We start from the raw sequence: 25537 nt of genomic DNA on the forward strand, positions 1-25537 counted from the left end.
GGTAGGAGCTCTGGACTCCAGACTAGTGAGTCTGAGCTCAAATCCAGAGTGTGATACTAATGCTGTTGAATTCTCGGGCACTCAGGTTTCTATAATAAAGTCCTGCTGTGTGAATGGGTACTCTCTCCACAAGGCTTTTGTAAAGGGGAAATAGTTCTAAATTGAATTATCTGGCTTGAAAACGGATTGTCATCCCACGGATTTTGTGAAACCGTTCAGCCACTGCAAGATAACTATTTTGTAACAAAAATGAGATGGCAAGATGGATAGTCGGGGAACTGTTACAAGGCTCTTTAAGATCATTACTCTGGACCAGCTAGGTCATTGCAAGATTGGAGTCCCTGAAACAGACGCTTCTGTTTCATCGGTTACTGCGGCCGTGTCCTTGTAATACGCACTGCTATAGAGATGGACTACCTGCAAACAAGACCAATCTCTGTCTCAGGAATGCAATTTCCACACAGACACAGGACCGTAGGGAACAGCCTTACTGACACAAGGGGGCGCCAACACCACACACTCCATACCATGGCTGCGTATTGTTAGTATTGTACAAGTTACAGTATATCTCAAGTTGTTTTCTCTTATGTGACAACCGCAAGCTGATGGCTGTAAGGCCACCTAAATTAATCATATAGAATTAAAACGGACATGTATATTTGAACTCATTCATTAACCATTAGAAAGAACTAACGCAGTTGCAGACAATTTGCTCTCGTTTTCTGTACATTTGCTAAGGCGGATAAAGAGGTCTCCGCATTGATAGCTGACTGTAATAAGATGGCGTCCAAACATGGTAACGTAGGCGGTTCGCGGCGTTACGTTTCCGGTGACGTCATCTCCTGGGCCGGATGTTTTGATCTTTTCAAAAAGTTTGCGCGTCAATGAGACGCGTCTGATGTACCCTCGGTTGAAGGTTTATGTACGACCTTTTTCCGCTTAGATCGCAGTTTTAGACAGTCGTTCCCGATAGTTTCGTTATTTCGTCTTGGAACAGACCCAGTCTTCGTTGCAGGCTGTGTGTGTTTGCTGTCCGCTCCCGCCGGGAGGAACATGGACGAGTTTCTGAGAGAGTTTCAGTCGCCCAGCCAAGCAGTAAGTGCCTGGAGCTGTCTTTTGTTGAGTCAATAATACAAGCCTCTACAGACGATTCCGGCATCGGTCTGTCTCCGTCTTCCTGTCTGCATCTGTCACTCTGTCTGTCTTCGTCCCCCTGTCTGCATCTGTCTCCGTCCTCCTGTCTGCATCCGTCAGTCTGTGTCTATCTCCGTCCTCCTGTCTGCATCCGTCAGTCTGTGTCTATCTCCGTCCTCCTGTCTGCATCCGTCAGTCTGCGTCTGTCAGTCTGTGTCTGTCTCCGTCCCCCTGTCTGCATCTGTCATTCTGCGTCTTTCTCCGTCCCCCTGTCTGCATCTGTCAGTCTCTCTTTAATCACCTTTTCTATTCATTTCAAATAGCTCTGTTGGCACCAATCATGAAGTACAGTATTCTCAAGTCGTTAATAAGATATTTACCATGTAAACATACTAATCTGTCTCCTGTGTGGGGCTTTTAATTGTCCAAGGATAACAAAAATGCGCACGCTATGACCAAGCTCTCCCGTACCTTATACAGTACATACTGTATACATCCTAATACCCCCTGGCAAATGACAAAACACACAACAGGTAATAAACCTAGTCTTGCACTGAGTTCTAATATAAAGAGGAAAATGATTAAAGCACGACCCTTTACGATTAGTCTTCGGGAAGATGTGACGAGACGAGAGAAAACGCGCTCACATTTGGAGGCGAGCTTCAGAGGTTGGGAGTCTGGTTGTACTGCGTTTCCATCTCTGTCTGCATCGCTTCCCTGCAAGAAACGATTATATCATTTCTTTCAAATGTTCTAAATGTTGTGCGTGCGCCCCCTTAGGTTCATGTCATCTGTCCACTGTAATGCAATTAGCCCAGCGGTCCAGTCTTCCCAGGTGGAGTCTCTCTGTGTGCCCCACAACTCGTTAATTATCACACAAGGGCAATCCGTCAGGTGTGGACACAGTCATATATTTCAGGACTACTGCTGTCTTATACCACAGTGACAGTAGTGGCCAGTGAGTGACCATGCAGGTCTCACACAGTCGTATCTCTGGGCTTGTACCTGCTGCAGCTGTCTTGTACCACAGTGACAGTAGTGGCCTGTGAGTGACCATGCAGGTCTGACACAGTCGTATCTCTGGGCTTGTACCTGCTGCAGCTTTATCAGACACAGTATCTACTGTGTGTTATACAGATCTTTTTTAAAGCCTGGCCATATTTATTATACTGGTTCTCATGTGTTTATGGAAATTCCATGCTTGGTAAAATGGCATCTGGACCATCTCAGGCATTCTGTGCATCCTGCAGAGCCTGATGCAGATGTTCATGCAGATTGTTGATATTTATAGAGCAGTACATGAACACCCTGAATGGAGAGCAGATATGCTGCTTTTGTACTTGTCTGCCTGTTCTCTCTCCATCAATCCAGTCTGCTGCTGTGCTTTCTGTCTCTGTTCCTCTGTTCCCCATCTGTCTCTAGGTGTGGTTTCTGTCTGTCTTTCTCCATCTGTCTCTAGCTATGGTTTCTCTGTCGTTACTGTGTGCATCCGTGGATTCTGTCTGCAGCTGCGGTGCCTCTTTATGTCTGCAGTTTCAGACTCTAGCTGTGGTTCCCTATCACTCTGTCTCTCAGGAAGTTCAGTGGCTCCAGGATGTCTACTGTTTCACTGAGAAGAACCTGCTTTCTGTGGGAGAGCTTGCTGGGAGCTGTGTCGCCGTGCTCGCATTGGCTGTTGTCAGGACGACACAGCAGGCGCTGGGCGCCGGCCCAGACTCGGTGCCTCTCAGCTACAGGTATATACCATTTTAAAGGCAGACCCAGCTCCCTTTGCACCGTAGTCTATCACTCCATATTTTACAGTGCTGATAATCTAACTTCCATTGCACACCTGGATAATCCACCCATATTTTCCAAGCTGCAGAAGACTCCTCCACAGACTGAAGCCATTTCTTCCACACAGTCAGGGCATCGGTTTCTGCAATTTGCCTGGCTCCCTGTTCCGGAATTCCACAACCCTTTGTGTAAAGAAAAGCCCCCTGTTTTATTTGTGCTGTTCTGTAGTTTCCAGTCATGTCCTCTAAAGACTCCACTAAGATAAACACGTGTTCCTCTCCACAAATGTTCTGTTTGTTCTACAAGACTGCATTACTGCACTAGATACATTCTCACTTTTCAGCTTTTTCTGCAAGTTTATTTCAAAATAAGCTTGAAAGTTGGAGCATGTGGTGTTGCTTCTACACAAGACCCTCCTATGCTTTGACTCTTGTAATAAGTTAACAACAGAATTGATCCCTAATTGGTCAATTAACCCATTTTGCTAATTAAGGTACAGCTAGGGCAAAGACTCACAATGTCATGGAATTCAGGTCGCAATCTTTCCTCTACTTGGTCTACATGGTGCTTAAATTTTGTCTGTGTCTGAACCTCTCTTTCTCGGTGCCTCTTTAGCACGCACTCTGTTGTCTGATATGTCTCCTACCACGTTGTCTCTGCCAGGCTGGTCTCCATGGGAGAGCTGGTTGCTAGGCAACACACGCCATGCTGCAGTCATGTGACCTGGAGCACAAGTCAGTTCCGAGAATGGGCCCAGGAGGGTGAGCGGCGTGTAGCTAACTGCAGAGTCTTGCCCCGGGACAACCTTCTGCTGATTGGCTGCCTGACAGATCACCATAGCAACAGCCTGGGCGGGGAAGCTGTGTATGATGGGAGTTTGAGTCTGAAGGATGGAAGTGGTTCTTTGTATTGTGAGGTGTGCTTGAAAGATCTTTTTATATACTATAAAAAACTATAATTGGATACAGCGTGCTACAGTATAGCACATACCTGTTGATTTTAATAAAACTGTTGTCCTTGTAGGTTCTCCATCTGTCTACTGATTGGCTGGGTCGGTTGATGCTGTTTCCAAACTGGAACTACATCCCCCAGAATGCTGCAAGTTCTGGACAGAAAGTAGAGGGTTATCTTGAGCTGTGCTGCCCCCCACTGCCTATACTACCCAGCCCTTTGACCCTTGAACCTGAAGAACCCCTGTTTCAGGGAGCCTTAAGACCACATGAAACTGCCAGGCTCCTCAAACAGCGGTGAGGAAGAGGGAGACTATAAAACATATCATGGGTGACAAAGAAAGTGTGTATTGTAGTGACCAGTCAGGAACAACTGGTTCCTCTTTCTGTCTGTTTTCCAGGTTTCGTAGTCCTGGTGTCAGGCTGGTGGTCTGTGGGCAGGTATCCCTACTCTGCCCCCTGCTCAACATTGCTGGGAAGACTTTCTTCTGCTTCACACTGAGTGACAGAGAGAGAGAGAATAGTGTGCCCATGCTGGTCACGGTGAGTGAGGGGTTGACACAGACACACTTGACACTACAGTCCATTAACACTGTACTGAGAGAGAGGGGTTAATACAGACACACTGGACACTACAGTACACTAACACTGCACTGAGAGAGAGGGTTGATACAGACACACAGGACACTACAGTACATTAACACTGCACTGAGAGAGAGGGGTTAATACAGACACACTGGACACTACAGTCCATTAACACTGCACTGAGAGAGAGGGGTTAATACAGACACACTGGACACTACAGTCCATTAACACTGCACTGAGAGAGAGAGGGGTTAATACAGACACACTGGACACTACAGTACATTAACACTGCACTGAGAGAGAGAGGGGTTAATACAGACACACTGGACACTACAGTACACTAACACTGCACTGAGAGAGAGGGGTTAATACAGACACACAGGACACTACAGTACATTAACACTGCACTGAGAGAGAGGGGTTAATACAGACACACTGGACACTACAGTCCATTAACACTGCACTGAGAGAGACGGGTTAATACAGACACACTGGACACTACAGTCCATTAACACTGCACTGAGAGAGAGAGGGGTTAACACAGACACAATGGACACTAGAGTACATTAACACTGCGCTGAGAAAGAGGGGTTAATACAGACACACTGGACACTACAGTCCATTAACACTGCACTGAGAGAGAGAGAGGGGTTAATACAGACACACTGGACACTACAGTCCATTAACACTGCACTGAGAGAGAGGGGTTAACACAGACACACTGGACACTACAGTCCATTAACACTGCACTGAGAGAGAGAGAGGGGTTAATACAGACACACTGGACACTACAGTCCATTAACACTGCACTGAGAGAGAGGGGTTAATACAGATACACTGGACACTACAGTACATGAACACTGCACTGAGAAAGAGGGGCTAATACAGACACACTGGACACTATAGTACGTTAACACTGCACTGAGAGAGATGAGGAGCATAACTTGTTCACAGTTTCTGTCTTGTCTCCCACAGAACCCCTCTCTGCTGCACTGGCGGCACTGTCTGAGCGTTGGCGTTTCTGTGGTCATCTCCGGGCTGCGTGTGTGCACACTACGCCGTGTGGCCGCGCAACTGGTTCTCTGCCCAACTCCCCAGTCTCGCCTGTGGCCCCTGAAACACTTCAAGGCACCCTGGGAGACACCTGGGCAGGCCCAGGCAGATACACAGGCATTGCTGAGCAGATGGACACAAGAACAGACAGCAGGAGATACGCGGACACAAGGACAGACAGAAGGACAGACACTGACAGACACAGAGACAGACGAACAGACAGCAGGAGACACACAGACAGAAGGACAGACACTGACAGACACAGAGACAGAAGGACAGCCAGCAGGAGACACACAGACAGAAGGACAGACACTGACAGACACAGAGACAGAAGAACAGAGAACAGGAGATACATGGACACAAGAACAGACAGAAGGAGACACACAGAAAGAAGAACAGACAGCAGGAGACACATGGACACAAGAACAGACAGCAGGACAGATGGATCCTGAACGAGACAGAACTACAGGCCCAAAGACTGACCGACAGCCTGTCTCTGTTAAGCCAGTCCTCCGATGCACAGCCAAGCGGTCCAAAGTCATTGATTATAAGGTGAGCATGACTGTCGCCCAGTGTGTCAAGGATCGTAGAAAAGACTCTCACTACACAGCAGTCTAATCCATCCCAGGTTTTACAAAGTTGTCATCCAGAGTCCCAGTGCACTGCAGTCTGATCCAGGAGAAGTGCACTGAGAGTGTGAGCGTCAGGCAGTGTTGTGTGGCTTCTAAGCTCTATCTCACCCTCTGACAGGGAGTGATTTCACGGGTGCTGATCGCAGAGGCAGGGCTTTATGAGCTTGATGGGGAGGTGGGGCTCTGCCTGGCCTATCAGCAGGTTCTGAACTATGGTCGGGGCCTGAGGCCTGGAGCAGAGGTTAAGGTGAGTGAGAGGAAGAGAATGATTGACCTTCCAGCATCTTGTTTCTTAATTACTTCTTCTGTATCTTTTCTTCATCTCTCTCTCAGTGCAGTGTTAATATACTGTAGTGTACAGTGTGTCTGTATTAACCCCTCTCTCTCAGTGCAGTGTTAATATACTGTAGTGGCCAGTGGGTCTGTTTTAACCCCTCTCTCTCTCAGTGCAGTGTTAATGGACTGTAGTGTCCAGTGTGTCTGTATTAACCCCTCTCTCTCAGTGCAGTGTTAATGGACTGTAGTGTCCAGTGTGTCTGTATTAACCCCTCTCTCTCAGTGCAGTGTTAATGGACTGTAGTGTCCAGTGTGTCTGTATTAACCCCTCTCTCTGTCAGTGCAGTGTTAATGGACTGTAGTGTCCAGTGTGTCTGTATTAACCCCTCTCTCTGTCAGTGCAGTGTTAATGTACTGTAGTGTCCAGTGTGTCTGTATTAACCCCTCTCTCTCAGTATAGTGTTAATGGACTGTAGTGTCCAGTGTGTCTGTATTAACCCCTCTCTCTCTCAGTGCAGTGTTAATGGACTGTAGTGTCCAGTGTGTCTGTATTAACCCCTCTCTCTCTCAGTGCAGTGTTAATGGACTGTAGTGTCCAGTGTGTCTGTATTAACCCCTCTCTCTCAGTGCAGTGTTAATGTACTGTAGTGTCCAGTGTGTCTGTATTAACCCTTCTCTCTCAGTGCAGTGTTAATGTACTGTAGTGTCCAGTGTGTCTGTATTAACCCCTCTCTCTCTCAGTGCAATGTTAATGGACTGTAGTGTCCAGTGTGTCTGTATTAACCCTTCTCTCTCTCAGTGCAGTGTTAATGGACTGTAGTGTCCTGTGTGTCTGTATTAACCCCTCTCTCTCAGTATAGTGTTAATGGACTGTAGTGTCCAGTGTGTCTGTATTAACCCCTCTCTCTCAGTGCAGTGTTAATGGACTGTAGTGTCCAGTGTGTCTGTATTAACCCCTCTCTCTCTCAGTGCAGTGTTAATGGACTGTAGTGTCCAGTGTGTCTGTATTAACCCTTCTCTCTCAGTGCAGTGTTAATATAATGTAGTGTCCAGTGGGTTTGTATTAACCCCCCTCTCTCTCAGTGCAGTGTTAATGGACTGTAGTGTCCAGTGTGTCTGTATTAACCCTTCTCTCTCAGTGCAGTGTTAATATAATGTAGTGTCCAGTGTGTCTGTATTAACCCCCCTCTCTCTCAGTGCAGTGTTAATGGACTGTAGTGTCCAGTGTGTCTGTATTAACCCCTCTCTCTCTCAGTGCAGTGTTAATGGACTGTAGTGTCCAGTGTGTCTGTATTAACCCCTCTCTCTCAGTGCAGTGTTAATGTACTGTAGTGTCCAGTGTGTCTGTATTAACCCTTCTCTCTCAGTGCAGTATTAATGTACTGTAGTGTCCAGTGTGTCTGTATTAACCCCTCTCTCTCTCAGTGCAATGTTAATGGACTGTAGTGTCCAGTGTGTCTGTATTAACCCCTCTCTCTCAGTATAGTGTTAATGGACTGTAGTGTCCAGTGTGTCTGTATTAACCCCTCTCTCTCAGTGCAGTGTTAATGGACTGTAGTGTCCAGTGTGTCTGTATTAACCCCTCTCTCTCTCAGTGCAGTGTTAATGGACTGTAGTGTCCAGTGTGTCTGTATTAACCCTTCTCTCTCTCAGTGCAGTGTTAATGGACTGTAGTGTCCTGTGTGTCTGTATTAACCCCTCTCTCTCAGTATAGTGTTAATGGACTGTAGTGTCCAGTGTGTCTGTATTAACCCCTCTCTCTCAGTGCAGTGTTAATGGACTGTAGTGTCCAGTGTGTCTGTATTAACCCCTCTCTCTCTCAGTGCAGTGTTAATGGACTGTAGTGTCCAGTGTGTCTGTATTAACCCTTCTCTCTCAGTGCAGTGTTAATATAATGTAGTGTCCAGTGGGTCTGTATTAACCCCCATCTCTCTCAGTGCAGTGTTAATGTACTGTAGTGTCCAGTGTGTCTGTATTAACCCCCCTCTCTCTCAGTGCAGTGTTAATGGACTGTAGTGTCCAGTGTGTCTGTATTAAACCCTCTCTCTCTCAGTGCAGTGTTAATGGACTGTAGTGTCCAGTGTGTCTGTATTAACCCTTCTCTCTCTCAGTGCAGTGTTAATGGACTGTAGTGTCCAGTGTGTCTGTATTAACCCCTCTCTCTCAGTGCAGTGTTAATGGACTGTAGTGTCCAGTGTGTCTGTATTAACCCCTCTCTCTCTCAGTGCAGTGTTAATGGACTGTAGTGTCCAGTGTGTCTGTATTAACCCCTTTCTCTTTCTCTCTGCAGCTCAGCCATGTCCACTTCATGTACCGCCCCTCACCTCATTTCCCGCCCACGTTGCTTTGCTGCTGTCTGCGGACCGCTCTGCAGATCGAGGGGTTCAGCGCAGTGGGGTCGGAGTTCGTGCCCTTTCATCACCAGAAGAGCCTGTATGTCCGTGTGCTGCTGGAGAGAGAGCTGGGCGTGTCCCAGTACCTGTGGGCATGTCACTGTGCCGCCACACTCGGAGAGAGGTATCTCCAACGACGGAGAGACGGAGGGAGCGATGGTTTGGAGAAACATAAGGACGAGGAAGAAGGATGACTGGAGCAGAGACATGAATAGATGTCAGGGGAGTAGGAGGGGGAGGGAGGATGATGGAGAGAGGAGTTGTTGAGGCAGTGCAGAAAGGTGAGGACGTTTATCCTGGGAGAGCCAGCCTCTTCCTTAGTGTCTGGGCAATGCTTGTGTGTTCTCCTGCCAACATCAAAAACTTTTAATGGAGTTGTTTCTTCAAAACTGAAAAAGCTGATCATCAGTGTCTGTGGTAGCAGACCAGACTCTCATTGCACAGAAGATCAGTTGCACATTGAAGATCCCCTCCAGGTTTTACAGTTCTGTCAGACTCCCGTTGCACAGCAGGGAGATCCACTCCAGGTTTTACAGTTCTGTCAGTCCCCCATTGCACAGCAGTGAGATCCACTCCAGGTTTTGCAGTTCTGTCAGACTCCTATTGCACAGCAGGGAGACCCTCTGCAGGTTTTGCAGTTCTGTCAGACTCCTATTGCACAGCAGGGAGACCCTCTGCAGGTTTTGCAGTTCTGTCAGACTCCTATTGCACAGCAGGGAGACCCTCTGCAGGTTTTGCAGTTCTGTCAGACTCCTATTGCACAGCAGGGAGACCCTCTGCAGGTTTTGCAGTTCTGTCAGACTCCTATTGCACAGCAGGGAGACCCTCTGCAGGTTTTGCAGTGTTCATCATGATCGAGTGAATAAGCAACAGCCGGTGCTGAAAGTTTCTCCCCTGTTCCCTCACTGTGAGCACATTGGTCTGTGTTTGTGTAGCTAAGCTATCAGGCACATGTAGTCTTCTGCTCCATGACTGAGTTTTTAAACCTCTGTCTCTGCCGTCGTGCTGTGTCCTCTCTGCTCCCAGGCTGTGTCCCCGGGTCGTGCGGCCAGGCCGGATGCGTGCCGTGGCGGGACGGTTCCTGCGCTCCCTGCTGGCAGACTCGGAAGCAGGAGCCCCGGGGCGGAGGGACATATACAGAGAGATGCTGGAGGAGCCACACTGCTGCCCCCTGGTGGAGGTGAGGGAGCCCCAGTGTAAAGGGGTGCGACTGTGAGTTGATGTGGACAGGAGTAAAAAGAATTACAGCTGCCCTCCCCCTCAGCTCTGTGTAGTAACTCCCCGACTCTGTCTTCTTCTCTCTGTCTTTCAGTACAGTGTCAACGCTGCTCCCCCCTGTCAGACCCCCTCTGTCAGCGAGCTGGTCTCTCTGGGGGAGTCTCTGGGCTGGGACTCCCTGTGTCTGCCCTCGCTGCTGCCCCCCACGGCCCCCCACCTGACCAGTGCTGAGCTGAACCCCTTCTTGGCCTGGTCTGTGCTCTCCCAGCCAGCCTGGAGCCTGCGGCCGCCCGCTGTGAGTCACTAACCTGCTCTGGACTGGAGTACTACTGTCTGGACTGGACTGGACTGGACTGGACTGGACTGCAGAATGACAGACTGGACTGGACTGCAGTACTACTGTCTGGATGGACTGGACTGGACTGGACTGGACTGGAGAACGACAGACTGGACTGGACTGCAGTACTACTGTCTGGATGGACTGGACTGGACTGGAGAACAACAGACTGGACTGGAGTACTACTGTCTGGACAGGACTAGTGTGGAGAACAACAGACTGGACTGGTGTAAGACCGTCTCGACTGGAGAACAACAGACAGGTGGTAAGTACTACTGTCTGGACTGCTTGGACTGGACTGGACTTGACTGGACTGGACTGGAGTACTACTGTCTGGACAGGACTAGTGTGGAGAACAACAGACTGGACTGGAGTACGACCGTCTAGACTGGGCTGGACTGGAGTACGACCATCTGGACTGGACTGGAGAAAACAGACTGGACTGGACTGGAGTACGACTGTCTGGACTGGACTGGAGAAAAACAGACTGGACTGGACTGGAGTACGACTGTCTGGACTGGACTGGAGAAAAACAGACTGGACTGGACTGGAGTACGACCGTCTGGACTGGACTGGAGAAAAACAGACAGGACTGGACTGGAGTACGACCGTCTGGACTGGACTGGAGTACGACCGTCTGGACTGGACTGGAGAACAACAGACTGGACTGGACTGGAGTACGACCGTCTGGACTGGACTGGAGTACGACCGTCTGGACTGGACTGGAGAACAACAGACAGGACTGGACTGGAGTACGACCGTCTGGACTGGACTGGAGGACAACATACTGGACTGGACTGGAGTACGACCGTCTGGACTGGACTGGAGGACAACATACTGGACTGGACTGGAGTACGACCGTCTGGACTGGACTGGAGAACAACATACTGGACTGGACTGGAGTACGACCGTCTGGACGAGACTAATGTGGAGAACAACACACTGGACTGGAGTACAACCGTCTGGACTAGACTAGTGTGAAGAACAACACACTGGACTGAACTGGAGTACAACAGACGGGCAGTGTGGTTCTAAGATCCTAAGGATCTGCGCCTGTGGCTGGAAGGTTGCCGGTTCGTATCCTGTGGCTGGTAGAGGAATCCTACTCCATTGGGCCCCTGAGCAAGGCCCTTAACCCCAACTGCTCCAGGGGGATGTATAAATGGCTGACCCTGCGCTCTGACCCCAAGCTTCTCTCTCCCTGTCTGTGTGCCTGTGTGTCTCATGGAGAGGAAGCTGGGGTATGCGAAAAGACAAATTCCTAATACAAGAAATTGTATATGGCCAATAAAGTGATCTTCACTGGGCTGGAGTACGACTGTCTGGACTGGAGTACGACAGACTGGAATACAATGGACTGGACTGGAATGTGACAAACTGGACTGGAGTGTAGTACCTTAGACTGGACTGCATAATGTTTGTGATGATAATTCCATGCATTTATATGGCACTTATAAGGATCCCAAAGTGCTCCCCATACAAGAGGGGACCCACTTCTCCCCCTTTTTCTGTACTGCCCCTACCTGGGCAATATACAGCCAGCCTGCGCACACGTCAGGGGGAGGAGGGAGACACTGCCTGGGGTTCAGCCTGGACACTGGGGTTAAGACTCCTGCTCTTCCACTGTCCTGGGGTCTTCACTGACCACAAATCTGCTCCTACAGAGTGGCACACAGGCAGCTGCCTGGGCAAACATTCGCTGTGGGTGTGACCCAGGCGAGACCGGGCTTCAGCAGAGCGAGTCCGGTTAGGTGATGCCTTGCTGCTGGAGCAGACGCTGGCCAGTGATCAGTCCTTGCCCGTGCGCGAGACTCCGCGGGCGTTGCCTGCCCCGGCGCGTGAACTGAGCTGCTCTGTCTGTGCGCAGGTGCTGGCCGGCGTGCTGAAGCCCTGCGGCCGCAGTGGCCGCCTGCAGCTGCTGGACCAGACGGGGGCGGTGGAGTGTGTGTGCGTGGAGAGGGATGGGGACACGCAGCGCGCCCTCAGCGACACGGCCTGGATCGGTAACGCAGCCGGCCCTGTCATCAAGACTCAGCTGTCTCTCCCTGTCTGAGCGCCTGTCGGAGTGCCAGTGTGGTGTCACAGTGTCTGCACCCCTGTCGGTGTGCCAGTGTGGTGTCACAGTGTCTGCACCCCTGTCGGTGTGCCAGTGGGGTGTCACAGTGTCTGCACCCCTGTCGGTGTGCCAGTGGGGTGTCACAGTGTCTGCACCCCTGTCAGAGTGCCAGTGTGGTGTCACAGTGTCTGCACCCCTGTCAGAGTGCCAGTGTGGTGTCACAGTGTCTGCACCCCTGTCGGTGTGCCAGTGGGGTGTCACAGTGTCTGCACCCCTGTCAGAGTGCCAGTGTGGTGTCACAGTGTCTGCACCCCTGTCGGTGTGCCAGTGGGGTGTCACAGTGTCTGCACCCCTGTCGGTGTGCCAGTGGGGTGTCACAGTGTCTGCACCCCTGTCGGTGTGCCAGTGGGGTGTCACAGTGTCTGCACCCCTGTCAGAGTGCCAGTGTGGTGTCACAGTGTCTGCACCCCTGTCAGAGTGCCAGTGTGGTGTCACAGTGTCTGCACCCCTGTCAGAGTGCCAGTGTGGTGTCACAGTGTCTGCACCCCTGTCAGAGTGCCAGAGTGCCTGTCGGAGTGTCGACACCCCTGTCGGTGTGCCAGGGTGCCTGTTGGAGTGTCTGCACCCTGTCCGAGTGTCAGTGTGGTGTCACGGTGTCTGCACCCCTGTCAGAGTGCCAGGGTGCCAGTGTGGTGTCACAGTGTCTGCACCCCTGTCAGAGTGCCAGGGTGCCTGTCGGAGTATCTGTGTTGGAGGTTAATCCCTCTCTCTCCTGTCTCTCTGTCTCCAGGCTGTCTGGTCTCAGTTCGTCGCTTCTCCATAGTGACAGAGAGATTCCTGAAGACTGAATTCCCGTCCTGGAGACACCTGGATCAGCAGCAGTACATTAAAGAGCGGAGCTGCAGGTACCAGGCCGGTCCTGTAGGAAAAACCCCACAGGGAGCTTGAGACTTTGAGCCAGGCCCTCTAACCTGTCATTGGAACAGCTGTCCTTCAGTGTGTCCGGAGGCAGGGTTTAAAGGTCTGTGTCTGGACTTGGGTCTGAGCTCTGACTTTGGAACAGGTTGTGTTTGTCTCTTGAGCAGTTTGGCACCGACAATCTCTTCGCTTTCTCAATGGCTGAATGAACGTAATCTCTCTGGAACAAACACGATGACGGAGACTCTCCCTGCGGATTTTCATTAATTGAGCAAGCGACTGAGGCCACCCCCCCCGCGTCCTGTCCGTCTGCTCCGATTGGTGGCCGACCCCAAGAGAGGTGAAGGAACTGATAGCAGCAGGGAAGCTTCCCGCACGGCTCTTGAGTTTTCTCGTCGGGACCCTGGCTTGTTCCAAGACAAACACCGGCCCTTTCCTGCCAGCGGCCCTGGGGGTCAGCCTGAGCAAACACCCGCGCGGGCAGCTCGGGGTCGATGAGGGCAGCGGAGCCAGGCCGGGCCAGGCTGGAGCCCGGTAGCTGTGCCGGCACTGCAGCGCGGCTTTGGAATAGGAAATACGGTGACCTCCCGACTCTTATAGATCGGGAATCCAGGAGTACAGGATCCCTCCCTCACAGTGTTCAGGAATACAGTAACCCCCCACTTTAGTAATGATCAAGAATACAGTGATCCCCTTCTCTTAAGATTCAGGAATGCAGTGGCCTGCTCTTCTCTCAGTGTTCAGTAGTACAGTGATCTCTTCTCTCAGTGTTCAGTAGTACAGTGGCTTGCTCTGCTTTCAGTGTTCAGTACTACAGTGATCTCTGCTCTCAGTGTTCAGTAGTACAATGATCTCTGCTCTCAGTGTTCAGTAGTACAATAATCTCTGCTCTCAGTGTTCAGTAGTACAGTGGCCTGCTCTGCTCTCAGTGTTCAGTAGTACAGTGGCCTACTCTCTGTCTCCTCTGTCCTGCAGGGTATATGTTCAGTTCTGTGTTGGTGACCTGGAGCTGCTCAGCCCGTCGGCGGCCATGTCTCGGCTCCGCAGCGCAGGACAGACACAGAGCCCCGGCGTGAGGAAGACTCCGGGAGACCCAGAGGGGCTGGGCGGGGCGAGGAAGACTCCGGGAGACCCAGAGGGGCTGGGCGGGGCGAGGAAGACTTCGGGAGACCCGGAGGGGCTGGGCGGAGCGAGGAAGAGATTGAGAGGTGTCGCTGAAGATGCAGAAGAGTCGGAATGGGGGGCAGGAGTGCAGAGCACAAAGGGAGCGGGTCCGAGAGCTGCCCCACTGTCATCGAGCCCTGCCTGCACTCTGACCTCAGCTGGATCTATCCGGTCAGAGGTCGCGACCCCGCCGCCCTGCGTGTCAGTGCTCTTCCGGGTCCTGGAGAAGGAGGGCCTGTCCTTCCGCAATATGGCCTCCAACCAGGTACCTGGTCCGGCTGGGCTCAAGATGAGCTTTGGAGCATCTGCTGTGCTGCTTGGGGAGCCCCGTGTATGTGCAGGGGACTCCAATAACACCCATCTCCCCCCGGAGGAGACAGAGAGTGGAGACAATGGTGCCCCCTGCAGGGTAAGATGCGCTACTGCAGTGCTGATGGTCACATGGCGGAAATGTCTGGTCCTGTTCGTCTAATTCTCTGCAGGAATATAGGGAATGAAAGCTTTGTGCTTTGTGCTGTATCTGGTCTCCCAAGGCTTGCAACTCTAAAATTGCAATAGCAGAATTGTAGGCAAAAATACCTACTATTACTAGTGCTGTCATGGCAGACTCAGTGTGTAAGAGTGCTGTTTTAAATACTTGTAGTTTTTGGATGATGTTGCCAACTGTCCAGTATAAACGGACATAGAGGGACATCTAGTGTTTTCATCATAAAATGATGTCTGGTATTGACTTTGAACATGATTCCCTTTTCCTCCATTGCAACTGGTCGAAATGCTGGCAGGTGCAGCTGCTCTTCCTGGGCGGGGCCGTGCGCTGGTTCCACCTCCTGCAGCCGGGCTGCCTGTACAGGCTGGTCGCGCCGGACACCGCGGTCAGTACCGCCTCGCCCCACGTCTGCGAGTGTCCATGCGGTCCCTTTCGCTCCATGCCTTGACCCTTCTATCTCTCTCTCTCTCTCTCAGGACCCCAGCGTTCTCTCCAGCCCCTCTCGCCCCACCTATACTGGTCCCCAGTGCCCTGAGGCACGCTCCCTCCCAGTGCTCCCACACTGGCAGATCCACACGCTGGCACTGGCCCCTGTGCCAGCGCCGAAACAGGTGACCGAGCACGTTTAGTAGGAGGAGGCTGACTCTTATTCCTGAAGCTGTAGATATAAATCCACTTTACAGTGGGATAAAATCTTATCCTTTTGTCCTGTGTTCCTTCAGGTGTCAGAGAGCAGTGATCACAGGATACTGTCGGTGTCTGAAGTTCTGAGCGGCAGGTAAAGGCATTATTGTTCTTGTGAATAACAGACCAGACTCCCAGCGCCCTGCATGCTCATCCACTCCAGGGCTTCCTTTCCCAAGGTGCTGATGACGTCAACCCAGTGGACTTGTTTAAAGCCCACAGGCGGAAACTAAGATGATATTTAAAACTGAGAACGAGAGGCTCTTCTTTACGCAAAGGGTGGTGGAAGTGGTGAACAAGCTTTGCACCGTCATTGAAGCCAATAAGTTTCCAGGAACAGCTGGGTGAGATCCAGAGCTTAATTAGCTACTCAAATTGAAACGAACCAGATGGGCCGAACGGCCTTCTCTCTATTGCAGCTTCTCTTGTGTTCTCATCATACGCAGGCCCTTCAGATCACGTGTTTCCTTCGAATTGTCGCTCCACCTCGGTCTGTGCAGATCGAGTTGCGGTACGGAAACAAGCTTGCATCTCCAGCTCCTGCAGCTGCTTCTGTACAGGAGCCTCGTGCAGCCGGCAGAGCCTGACGTGGATCAGACTGCTGGGCAGCGGGAGTCAGGTGACAGGACTGTAAATCCTGGAGTGGACCAGACTGCTGGGCAGCGGGAGTCAGGTGACAGGACTGTAAATCCTGGAGTGGACCAGACTGCTGGGCAGCAGGAGTCTGGTGATAAGACTGTAAATCCTGGAGTGGATCAGACTACTGGGCAACAGGAGTCTGGTGACAGGACTGTAAATCCTGGAGTGGATCAGACTGCTGTGTGGCTTGGACTTGCTTCCCTTTTTTAATTTATTCTCTCTGTTTTGCTCTTGCTCGCAGGACTCTCTTCTCCCTCGTCTCATTCAAGGGCCGAATATCCCAGAGAATCACACTGCAGGGTTTTAGAGACAAGACTCCTGATGTCCAGCTACAGCCCAGCTTGTGTGGTAAGTGCCTGACTGTACGTCATCTTTCTGTTAGTGTTAATGGACTGTAGTGTCCAGTGTGTCTGTATTAACCCCTCTCTCTCAGTGCAGTGTTAATGGACTGTAGTGTTCAGTGTGTCTGTATTAACCCTTCTCTCTCAGTGCAGTGTTAATGGACTGTAGTGTTCAGTGTGTCTGTATTAACCCTTCTCTCTCAGTGCAGTGTTAATGGACTGTAGTGTCCAGTGTGTCTGTATTAACCTCTCTCTCTCAGTGCAGTGTTAGTGTACTGTAGTGTCCAGTGTGTCTGTATTAACCCCTCTCTCTCTCAGTGCAGTGTTAGTGTACTGTAGTGTCCAGTGTGTCTGTATTAACCCCTCTCTCTCTCAGTGCAGTGTTAATGTACTGTAGTGCCCAGTGTGTCTGTATTAACCCCTCTCTCTCTCAGTGCAGTGTTAATGTGCTGTAGTGTCCAGTGTGTCTGTATTAACCCCTCTCTCTCAGTGCAGTGTTAATGGACTGTAGTGTCCAGTGTGTCTGTATTAACCCCTCTCTCTCAGGGCAGTGTTAATGTACTGTAGTGTCCAGTGTGTCTGTATTAACCCCTCTCTCTCAGTGCAGTGTTAATGTACCGTAGTGTCCAGTGTGTCTGTATTTACTCCTCTCTCTCTCAGTGCAGTGTTAATGGACTGTAGTGTCCAGTGTGTCTGTATTAACCCCTCTCTCTCAGTGCAGTGTTAATGGACTGTAGTGTCCAGTGTGTCTGTATTAACCCCTCTCTCTCAGGGCAGTGTTAATGGACTGTAGTGTCCAGTGTGTCTGTATTAACCCCTCTCTCTCAGTGCAGTGTTAGTGTACTGTAGTGTCCAGTGTGTCTGTATTTACTCCTCTAGGTGTGGCAGTGGAGAAGGCTCCTGGTGCGAGGCTGACAGTGTGTGATTGTCTTACGCCCTGGATCTCTCTTCAGGTCTACATTGAACTATCCCACAATCCCTACACTCCTGGTCTCATCCCAGGAGCCACTGTGCTGTTCCAGAAATTCCACAGGAGAGTCTCCCGGTCAGTGTGGGAAGTACAGGGTGCCTGATAGGTACTTGGTCGGGTCTGGAGCTGGGACTGTAGTGTGGAACAGGGGGCAGTGAAGGCTCATTCTCACAGGGCTAAGTGATGCACTGGCAACAGTGTTTGCCGCTCAGAGCACAGCTGAGACAAGTCGTAAGAGCAGATAGCTGAGAGGGTGGCCTGGCGGAGCTAAACATTACTCATTCGTTCCACACACTGATCATCCCTCTGTAATGCGGAACTTATGATGAAAACCTATGAACGTGACCCACTTTGTGTGCTGCACATGGTGCCACTCAGCCATGTTTCAGTTAGGTTGTGTTGTGTTGTTGTGTCTTAGGGCCCACAGTGTGTACAGCCACTCTGAGCCAGCTGTGTGACACTCAGGTTGTGTTGTGTGTTGTGTTGTTGTGTCTTAGGGCCCACAGTGTGTACTGCCGCTCTGTGCCACTCAGCTGTGTGACAGTTGAACAGCTGGGAAACGGACAAAGCTGGTGAGTCTGAAATCTCTTGCTCTCCGTCCCTCTCTGTCCATTCCTCACAGTCCCTCTTTGTCTGTTCCTCACACTCCCTCTCTATCTCTCTCTGTCCGTTCCTCACACTCTCTCTCTTTCCTTCTCTGTCTCTGATCGGTAATAGACCAGGTGACACCTACTCATGTCTGAAGCCATAAACATTCGTGGCCTCAGAGAAAGAACCTCTCTCGGGACACAGGTTGAACTCTGTGGCCCTCACATGGTGGGTTTGAGCAGGTGGGACTGTCTGCTATGAGCTAAGACACACAGAAGCTTGTGGTAATTCTGAACTGAGCAAGTGTGCACTGGGGAATGTGTAAGAATGCATGAGAACTCATTTTATTTGACGACTTTTATTATGATGATTGATTATCTCTGTTCATCTATGATGTGTCTTTTTATTCTCAATGGATTCATGGGCTTCTTCTTGCCTTTTTCCTATCATCAGGCCTGCGGACTCCTCAGGCCATCCCTCCTCCGAAACTCCCCTTCCCATCATGCTCCTGGGGGAGTGGGGAGCTGGGCAGCCCCGGTGCATTATGGGTCGTGTGCGATGTCATGTAGTGTGCGTCCTCTTCCTGCAGCTGCAGTGGGTGTGCTCACTGTGCAGCAGTGTCTTCAAACAGGTCCGTCTCTTGTAAATTCCCCCTGTATCTGTACACTTTATCTGCTTAGATAAGCCAAAATTGTGAATGTATCTCCAGATCTAATGGTGATGAGTGTGAATGTGAAGATACAGATGAGCTGTTCTGAGTGTCTTTACAGTCTACAGATCTGATGATGAGTGTAAATATGAAGTTACAGATGAGCTGTTCTGAGTGTCTTTACAGTCTCTACAGATCTGAGGAAGATGGGTGTTTCTGTGAAGTTATAGCTCTTTTGTCCTTTAGCTTGTGTTATAGTCTTGTGTTTCTGTGTCCAACAGGGTCGCTGCACCAGGAATTACCCCCCCTGTCACTCTGACAGTGGAGTCTTCCAGGCAGAGGCAAAGTAAGAATGTGGCTGGGCAACTGCAGTCTGTGTATCTCTGTCATTTCTGATTGTCCATCAGTAAGCCACTGGGTCAGTCTGTCCAAGTGTCTTTAGCAGTGTCTGTATGTCTGTCCAGGGCTGTGGTGGAGGATGGCAGTGGGGAGGCCCAGGTGTGGTTCTCAACTCCGACAGTCCCAGCGCTGCTGTCATTGGGTCCCTCAGAGTGGGAGGGGCTGCAGACGCACATCAGAGCCAGAGGTCACCTGAGGGTCATCCATCGAGGGAGGAGTCCTGAGAACAGAGTGAGCGAGAGGAAAAGGAGATGGTGCTGAGAGCAGAGAATGATTGTGTGATAGAGGCACATTGTAACAGATCACTCTGCTGTCTGTGTGATACAGCACTGCTGTGTTCCTTCTACAGGTCTCGGTACAGAGTGAGGACCTCCTGCTCCTCTACCTCTCTGCACTGTGCGTCAGCTCACTGGTCTGTCGCAGCATCAGCCTTTCCTGCCGCCTGGGCTCCAGAGACCCCAGCCTGAGACACGGTGAGACAGGAAGCAGCTACACAGGACAGCCCCACTACTGCACACCCCCACTCTGCACACCCCCACGCTGCACAGCGTCACACTGCACACCCCCACTCTGCACAGCGTCACACAGCACATCCCCACTCTGCACAGCGTCACACTGCACACCCCCACGCTGCACAGCGTCACACAGCACACCCCCACGCTGCACAGCGTCACACTGCACACCCCCACTCTGCACAGCGTCACACAGCACACCCCCACTCTGCACAGCGTCACACTGCACACCCCCACGCTGCACAGCGTCACACTGCACACCCCCACTCTGCACAGCGTCACACAGCACACCCCCACTCTGCACAGCGTCACACTGCACACCCCCACGCTGCACAGCGTCACACTGCACATCCCCACTCTGCACAGCGTCACACTGCACATCCCCACTCTGCACAGCGTCACACAGCACATCCCCACTCTGCACAGCGTCACACAGCACACCCCCCACTCTGCACAGCGTCACACTGCACACCCCCACTCTGCACAGCGTCACACAGCACACCCCCACTCTGCACAGCGTCACACTGCACACCCCCACGCTGCACAGCGTCACACTGCACATCCCCACTCTGCACAGCGTCACACTGCACATCCCCACTCTGCACAGCGTCACACAGCACACCCCCCACTCTGCACAGCGTCACACAGCACACCCCCACTCTGCACAGCGTCACACAGCACATCCCCACTCTGCACAGCGTCACACAGCACATCCCCACTCTGCACAGCGTCACACAGCACATCCCCACTCTGCACAGCGTCACACAGCACACCCCCACTCTGCACAGCGTCACACAGCACACCCCCCACTCTGCACACCCCCACTCTGCACAGCGTCACACAGCACACCCCCACTCTGCACAGCGTCACACAGCACACCCCCACTCTGCACAGCGTCACACTGCACACCCCCACTCTGCACAGCGTCACACTGCACACCCCCACTCTGCACAGCGTCACACAGCACACCCCCACTCTGCACAGCGTCACACAGCACAGCGTCACACAGCACACCCCCACTCTGCACAGCGTCACACTGCACACCCCCACTCTGCACAGCGTCACACAGCACAGCGTCACACTGCACACCCCCACGCTGCACAGCGTCACACTGCACACCCCCACTCTGCACAGCGTCACACAGCACACCCCCACTCTGCACAGCGTCACACTGCACACCCCCACGCTGCACAGCGTCACACTGCACACCCCCACTCTGCACAGCGTCACACAGCACATCCCCACTCTGCACAGCGTCACACTGCACACCCCCACTCTGCACAGCGTCACACAGCACATCCCCACTCTGCACAGCGTCACACAGCACACCCCCCACTCTGCACAGCGTCACACAGCACATCCCCACTCTGCACAGCGTCACACTGCACATCCCCACTCTGCACAGCGTCACACTGCACATCCCCACTCTGCACAGCGTCACACAGCACATCCCCACTCTGCACAGCGTCACACAGCACACCCCCACTCTGCACAGCGTCACACAGCACATCCCCACTCTGCACAGCGTCACACTGCACACCCCCACGCTGCACAGCGTCACACAGCACACCCCCACGCTGCACAGCGTCACACAGCACAGCGTCACACAGCACATCCCCACTCTGCACAGCGTCACACAGCACATCCCCACTCTGCACAGCGTCACACAGCACACCCCCACTCTGCACAGCGTCACACAGCACACCCCCCACTCTGCACATCCCCACTCTGCACAGCGTCACACAGCACACCCCCACTCTGCACAGCGTCACACAGCACACCCCCCACTCTGCACACCCCCACTCTGCACAGCGTCACACAGCACACCCCCACTCTGCACAGCGTCACACAGCACACCCCCACTCTGCACAGCGTCACACTGCACACCCCCACTCTGCACAGCGTCACACAGCACACCCCCACTCTGCACAGCGTCACACTGCACACCCCCACTCTGCACAGCGTCACACAGCACAGCGTCACACAGCACACCCCCACGCTGCACAGCGTCACACAGCACAGCGTCACACAGCACACCCCCACTCTGCACAGCGTCACACTGCACACCCCCACTCTGCACAGCGTCACACTGCACACCCCCACTCTGCACAGCGTCACACAGCACAGCGTCACACAGCACACCCCCACGCTGCACAGCGTCACACAGCACAGCGTCACACAGCACACCCCCACGCTGCACAGCGTCACACTGCACACCCCCACTCTGCACAGCGTCACACAGCACACCCCCACGCTGCACAGCGTCACACAGCACACCCCCACGCTGCACAGCGTCACACAGCACACCCCCACTCTGCACAGCGTCACACAGCACACCCCCACTCTGCACAGCGTCACACTGCACATCCCCACTCTGCACAGCGTCACACAGCACACCCCCACTCTGCACAGCGTCACACTGCACACCCCCACTCTGCACAGCGTCACACAGCACACCCCCACTCTGCACAGCGTCACACAGCACACCCCCACTCTGCACAGCGTCACACTGCACACCCCCACTCTGCACAGCGTCACACTGCACATCCCCACTCTGCACAGCGTCACACAGCACACCCCCACTCTGCACAGCGTCACACAGCACATCCCCACTCTGCACAGCGTCACACAGCACACCCCCACTCTGCACAGCGTCACACAGCACATCCCCACTCTGCACACCCCCACTCTGCACAGCGTCACACTGCACACCCCCACTCTGCACAGCGTCACACAGCACACCCCCACTCTGCACACCCCCACTCTGCACAGCGTCACACTGCACACCCCCACTCTGCACAGCGTCACACAGCACACCCCCACTCTGCACAGCGTCACACAGCACATCCCCACTCTGCACAGCGTCACACTGCACACCCCCACTCTGCACAGCGTCACACAGCACACCCCCACTCTGCACAGCGTCACACAGCACAGCGTCACACAGCACACCCCCACTCTGCACAGCGTCACACAGCACACCCCCACTCTGCACAGCGTCACACAGCACAGCGTCACACTGCACACCCCCACTCTGCACAGCGTCACACAGCACACCCCCACTCTGCACAGCGTCACACAGCACAGCGTCACACAGCACACCCCCACGCTGCACAGCGTCACACAGCACAGCGTCACACAGCACACCCCCACTCTGCACAGCGTCACACAGCACACCCCCACTCTGCACAGCGTCACACTGCACACCCCCACTCTGCACAGCGTCACACAGCACAGCGTCACACAGCACACCCCCACTCTGCACAGCGTCACACAGCACAGCGTCACACAGCACACCCCCACTCTGCACAGCGTCACACAGCACAGTTCCATTTGTTCCTCTTTCACCTCCAGTGGTGTCTGTGCTTCTCCAGGGAGCTGCCAGGTGAAGAGGTTCTCCCGGGGGGATCGCGACTTCATCACCAAGATCCCAGCACACCCGCAGCTGACCTGCGCCGAGCTGAGAGAGATGGAGTACACGCCGTGAGAGAGCGAGACAGCGACCTGGTCCCCTCCCGCTCTCGCTAGTCACACCAGGCGCTGGAGCTTTCAGGCACTCTGCTTGCGTTCATTTGCACAGGCCAACTTGGAGTTACACTACCCCTGAATTCATTTCGTCTATGATTGTTGTATAAGAGTCTCCAGCAGCTGCTAAAATCTGAACTGACAGGTCTAAGAATGGAGTCTGACTGACAGTGCTGTGAAACCTGGGGTGGATTAACTCTGTAAATCCTGGAGTGGATCAGACTGCTGTGCAGTGGGAGTCTTATGACACAGTAAAAGCTGGAATGGATCACACTGCTGTGCAGTGGGAGTCTTAACAATACCATAAAAGCTGGTGTGGATCAGATTGCTGTGCAGTGGGAGTCTAACAACACAGTAAAAGCTGGAATGGATCACACTGCTGTGCAGTGAAGGTCTTGTTTTGCCACAGGTGTTAGCAGGCTACCCAGAGACTGCCGCGACTTTCTGCTTAACTAGAATTTATTTCAAATTTGTCTTGTTTTTGTGATGCACTTTTGAGTTTTTTAATCTTTTTTTAAAGTGTCTTGATTTTTATTTTAAACAAAAGGCATTATGTATAATAAATATACTATAGTATAAACTGTATATCCACTGCTCTCCAGAATATTGGAGAATACCCCTACTGCTGTGGCTCAGATTGCAGCTGCGATGTCTCCTGCCGGTAGGTAGGGAGTCTGCTGCTCTGATCCTGCGCAGTCTTGTAGGTCATTCACCACACCTCTTTCCAGAGACTGGGAGCGCTTCGAAGTAATTGACTGACAGACCGCTGTGGAGTGACTGGTTCTGTCCTACTGGTCTAGCTGCTGACTGGCAGACCGCTGTGGAGCCACTGGTTCTGTCCTACTGGTCTAGCTGCTGACTGGCAGACCGCTGTGGAGTGACTGGTTCTGTCCTACTGGTCTAGCTGCTGACTGACAGACCGCTGTGGAGCCACTGGTTCTGTCCTACTGGTCTAGCTGCTGACTGACAGACCGCTGTGGAGTGACTGGTTCTGTCCTACTGGTCTAGCTGCTGACTGGCAGACCGCTGTGGAGTGACTGGTTCTGTCCTACTGGTCTAGCTGCTGACTGACAGACCGCTGTGGAGCCACTGGTTCTGTCCTACTGGTCTAGCTGCTGACTGGCAGACCGCTGTGGAGTGACTGGTTCTTTCCTACTGGTCTAGCTGCTGACTGACAGACCGCTGTGGAGCCACTGGTTCTGTCCTACTGGTCTAGCTGCTGACTGACAGACCGCTGTGGAGCCACTGGTTCTTTCCTACTGGTCTAGCTGCTGACTGACAGACCGCTGTGGAGCCACTGGTTCTGTCCTACTGGTCTAGCTGCTGACTGGCAGACCGCTGTGGAGTGACTGGTTCTGTCCTACTGGTCTAGCTGCTGACTGGCAGACCGCTGTGGAGCGACTGGTTCTGTCCTACTGGTCTAGCTGCTGACTGACAGACCGCTGTGGAGTGACTGGTTCTGTCCTACTGGTCTAGCTGCTGACTGACAGACCGCTGTGGAGCCACTGGTTCTGTCCTACTGGTCTAGCTGCTGACTGGCAGACCGCTGTGGAGCCACTGGTTCTGTCCTACTGGTCTAGCTGCTGACTGGCAGACCGCTGTGGAGCCACTGGTTCTGTCCTACTGGTCTAGCTGCTGACTGACAGACCGCTGTGGAGTGACTGGTTCTGTCCTACTGGTCTAGCTGCTGACTGACAGACCGCTGTGGAGTGACTGGTTCTGTCCTACTGGTCTAGCTGCTGACTGACAGACCGCTGTGGAGCCACTGGTTCTGTCCTACTGGTCTAGCTGCTGACTGACAGACCGCTGTGGAGCCACTGGTTCTGTCCTACTGGTCTAGCTGCTGACTGACAGACCGCTGTGGAGCCACTGGTTCTGTCCTACTGGTCTAGCTGCTGACTGACAGACCGCTGTGGAGCCACTGGTTCTGTCCTACTGGTCTAGCTGCTGACTGGCAGACCGCTGTGGAGTGACTGGTTCTGTCCTACTGGTCTAGCTGCTGACTGACAGACCGCTGTGGAGTGACTGGTTCTGTCCTACTGGTCTAGCTGCTGACTGACAGACCGCTGTGGAGCCACTGGTTCTGTCCTACTGGTCTAGCTGCTGACTGACAGACTGCTGAGGAGCCACTGGTTCTGTCCTACTGGTCTAGCTGCTGACTGGCAGACCGCTGTGGAGTGACTGGTTCTTTCCTACTGGTCTAGCTGCTGACTGACAGACCGCTGTGGAGCCACTGGTTCTGTCCTACTGG

The 25537-nt window shown here is 52.7% G+C and overlaps 1 protein-coding gene across 6 annotated transcripts; it reads left to right on the forward strand.

The window, feature by feature from the left end:
- Positions 1–751: 751 nt before the first annotated feature.
- On the forward strand, positions 752–23871 carry ctc1 (CTS telomere maintenance complex component 1). 6 transcript variants are annotated; one of them, XM_088628344.1, is made up of 24 exons: positions 759–1095; positions 2710–2870; positions 3574–3826; positions 3934–4157; positions 4262–4403; positions 5421–6050; positions 6249–6377; positions 8697–8923; positions 9826–9979; positions 10112–10312; positions 12222–12357; positions 13201–13315; positions 14304–14901; positions 15275–15364; positions 15456–15590; positions 15702–15757; positions 16544–16650; positions 17523–17688; positions 18111–18185; positions 18655–18832; positions 19132–19196; positions 19315–19480; positions 19599–19722; positions 23116–23871. In XM_088628344.1, the coding sequence occupies exons 1-24, from the start codon at positions 1054–1056 to the stop codon at positions 23148–23150; spliced, it is 4209 nt and encodes a 1402-aa protein (XP_088484470.1). In that variant the 5' UTR covers positions 759–1053; the 3' UTR covers positions 23151–23871. The 6 variants fall into 6 exon arrangements, 4 of the variants coding, with proteins under 4 accessions (XP_088484470.1, XP_088484469.1, XP_088484471.1 ...); XM_088628343.1 differs by having other exon boundaries at positions 763–1095; positions 23136–23871; XM_088628345.1 differs by lacking the exon at positions 2710–2870 and having other exon boundaries at positions 763–1095; positions 23136–23871.
- Positions 23872–25537: the final 1666 nt, after the last annotated feature.

The sequence above is a fragment of the Lepisosteus platostomus genome, chromosome 4 (assembly GCF_059453375.1).
Source record: "Lepisosteus platostomus isolate fLepPlt1 chromosome 4, fLepPlt1.hap1, whole genome shotgun sequence".
Lineage (NCBI taxonomy): Eukaryota > Metazoa > Chordata > Actinopteri > Semionotiformes > Lepisosteidae > Lepisosteus > Lepisosteus platostomus.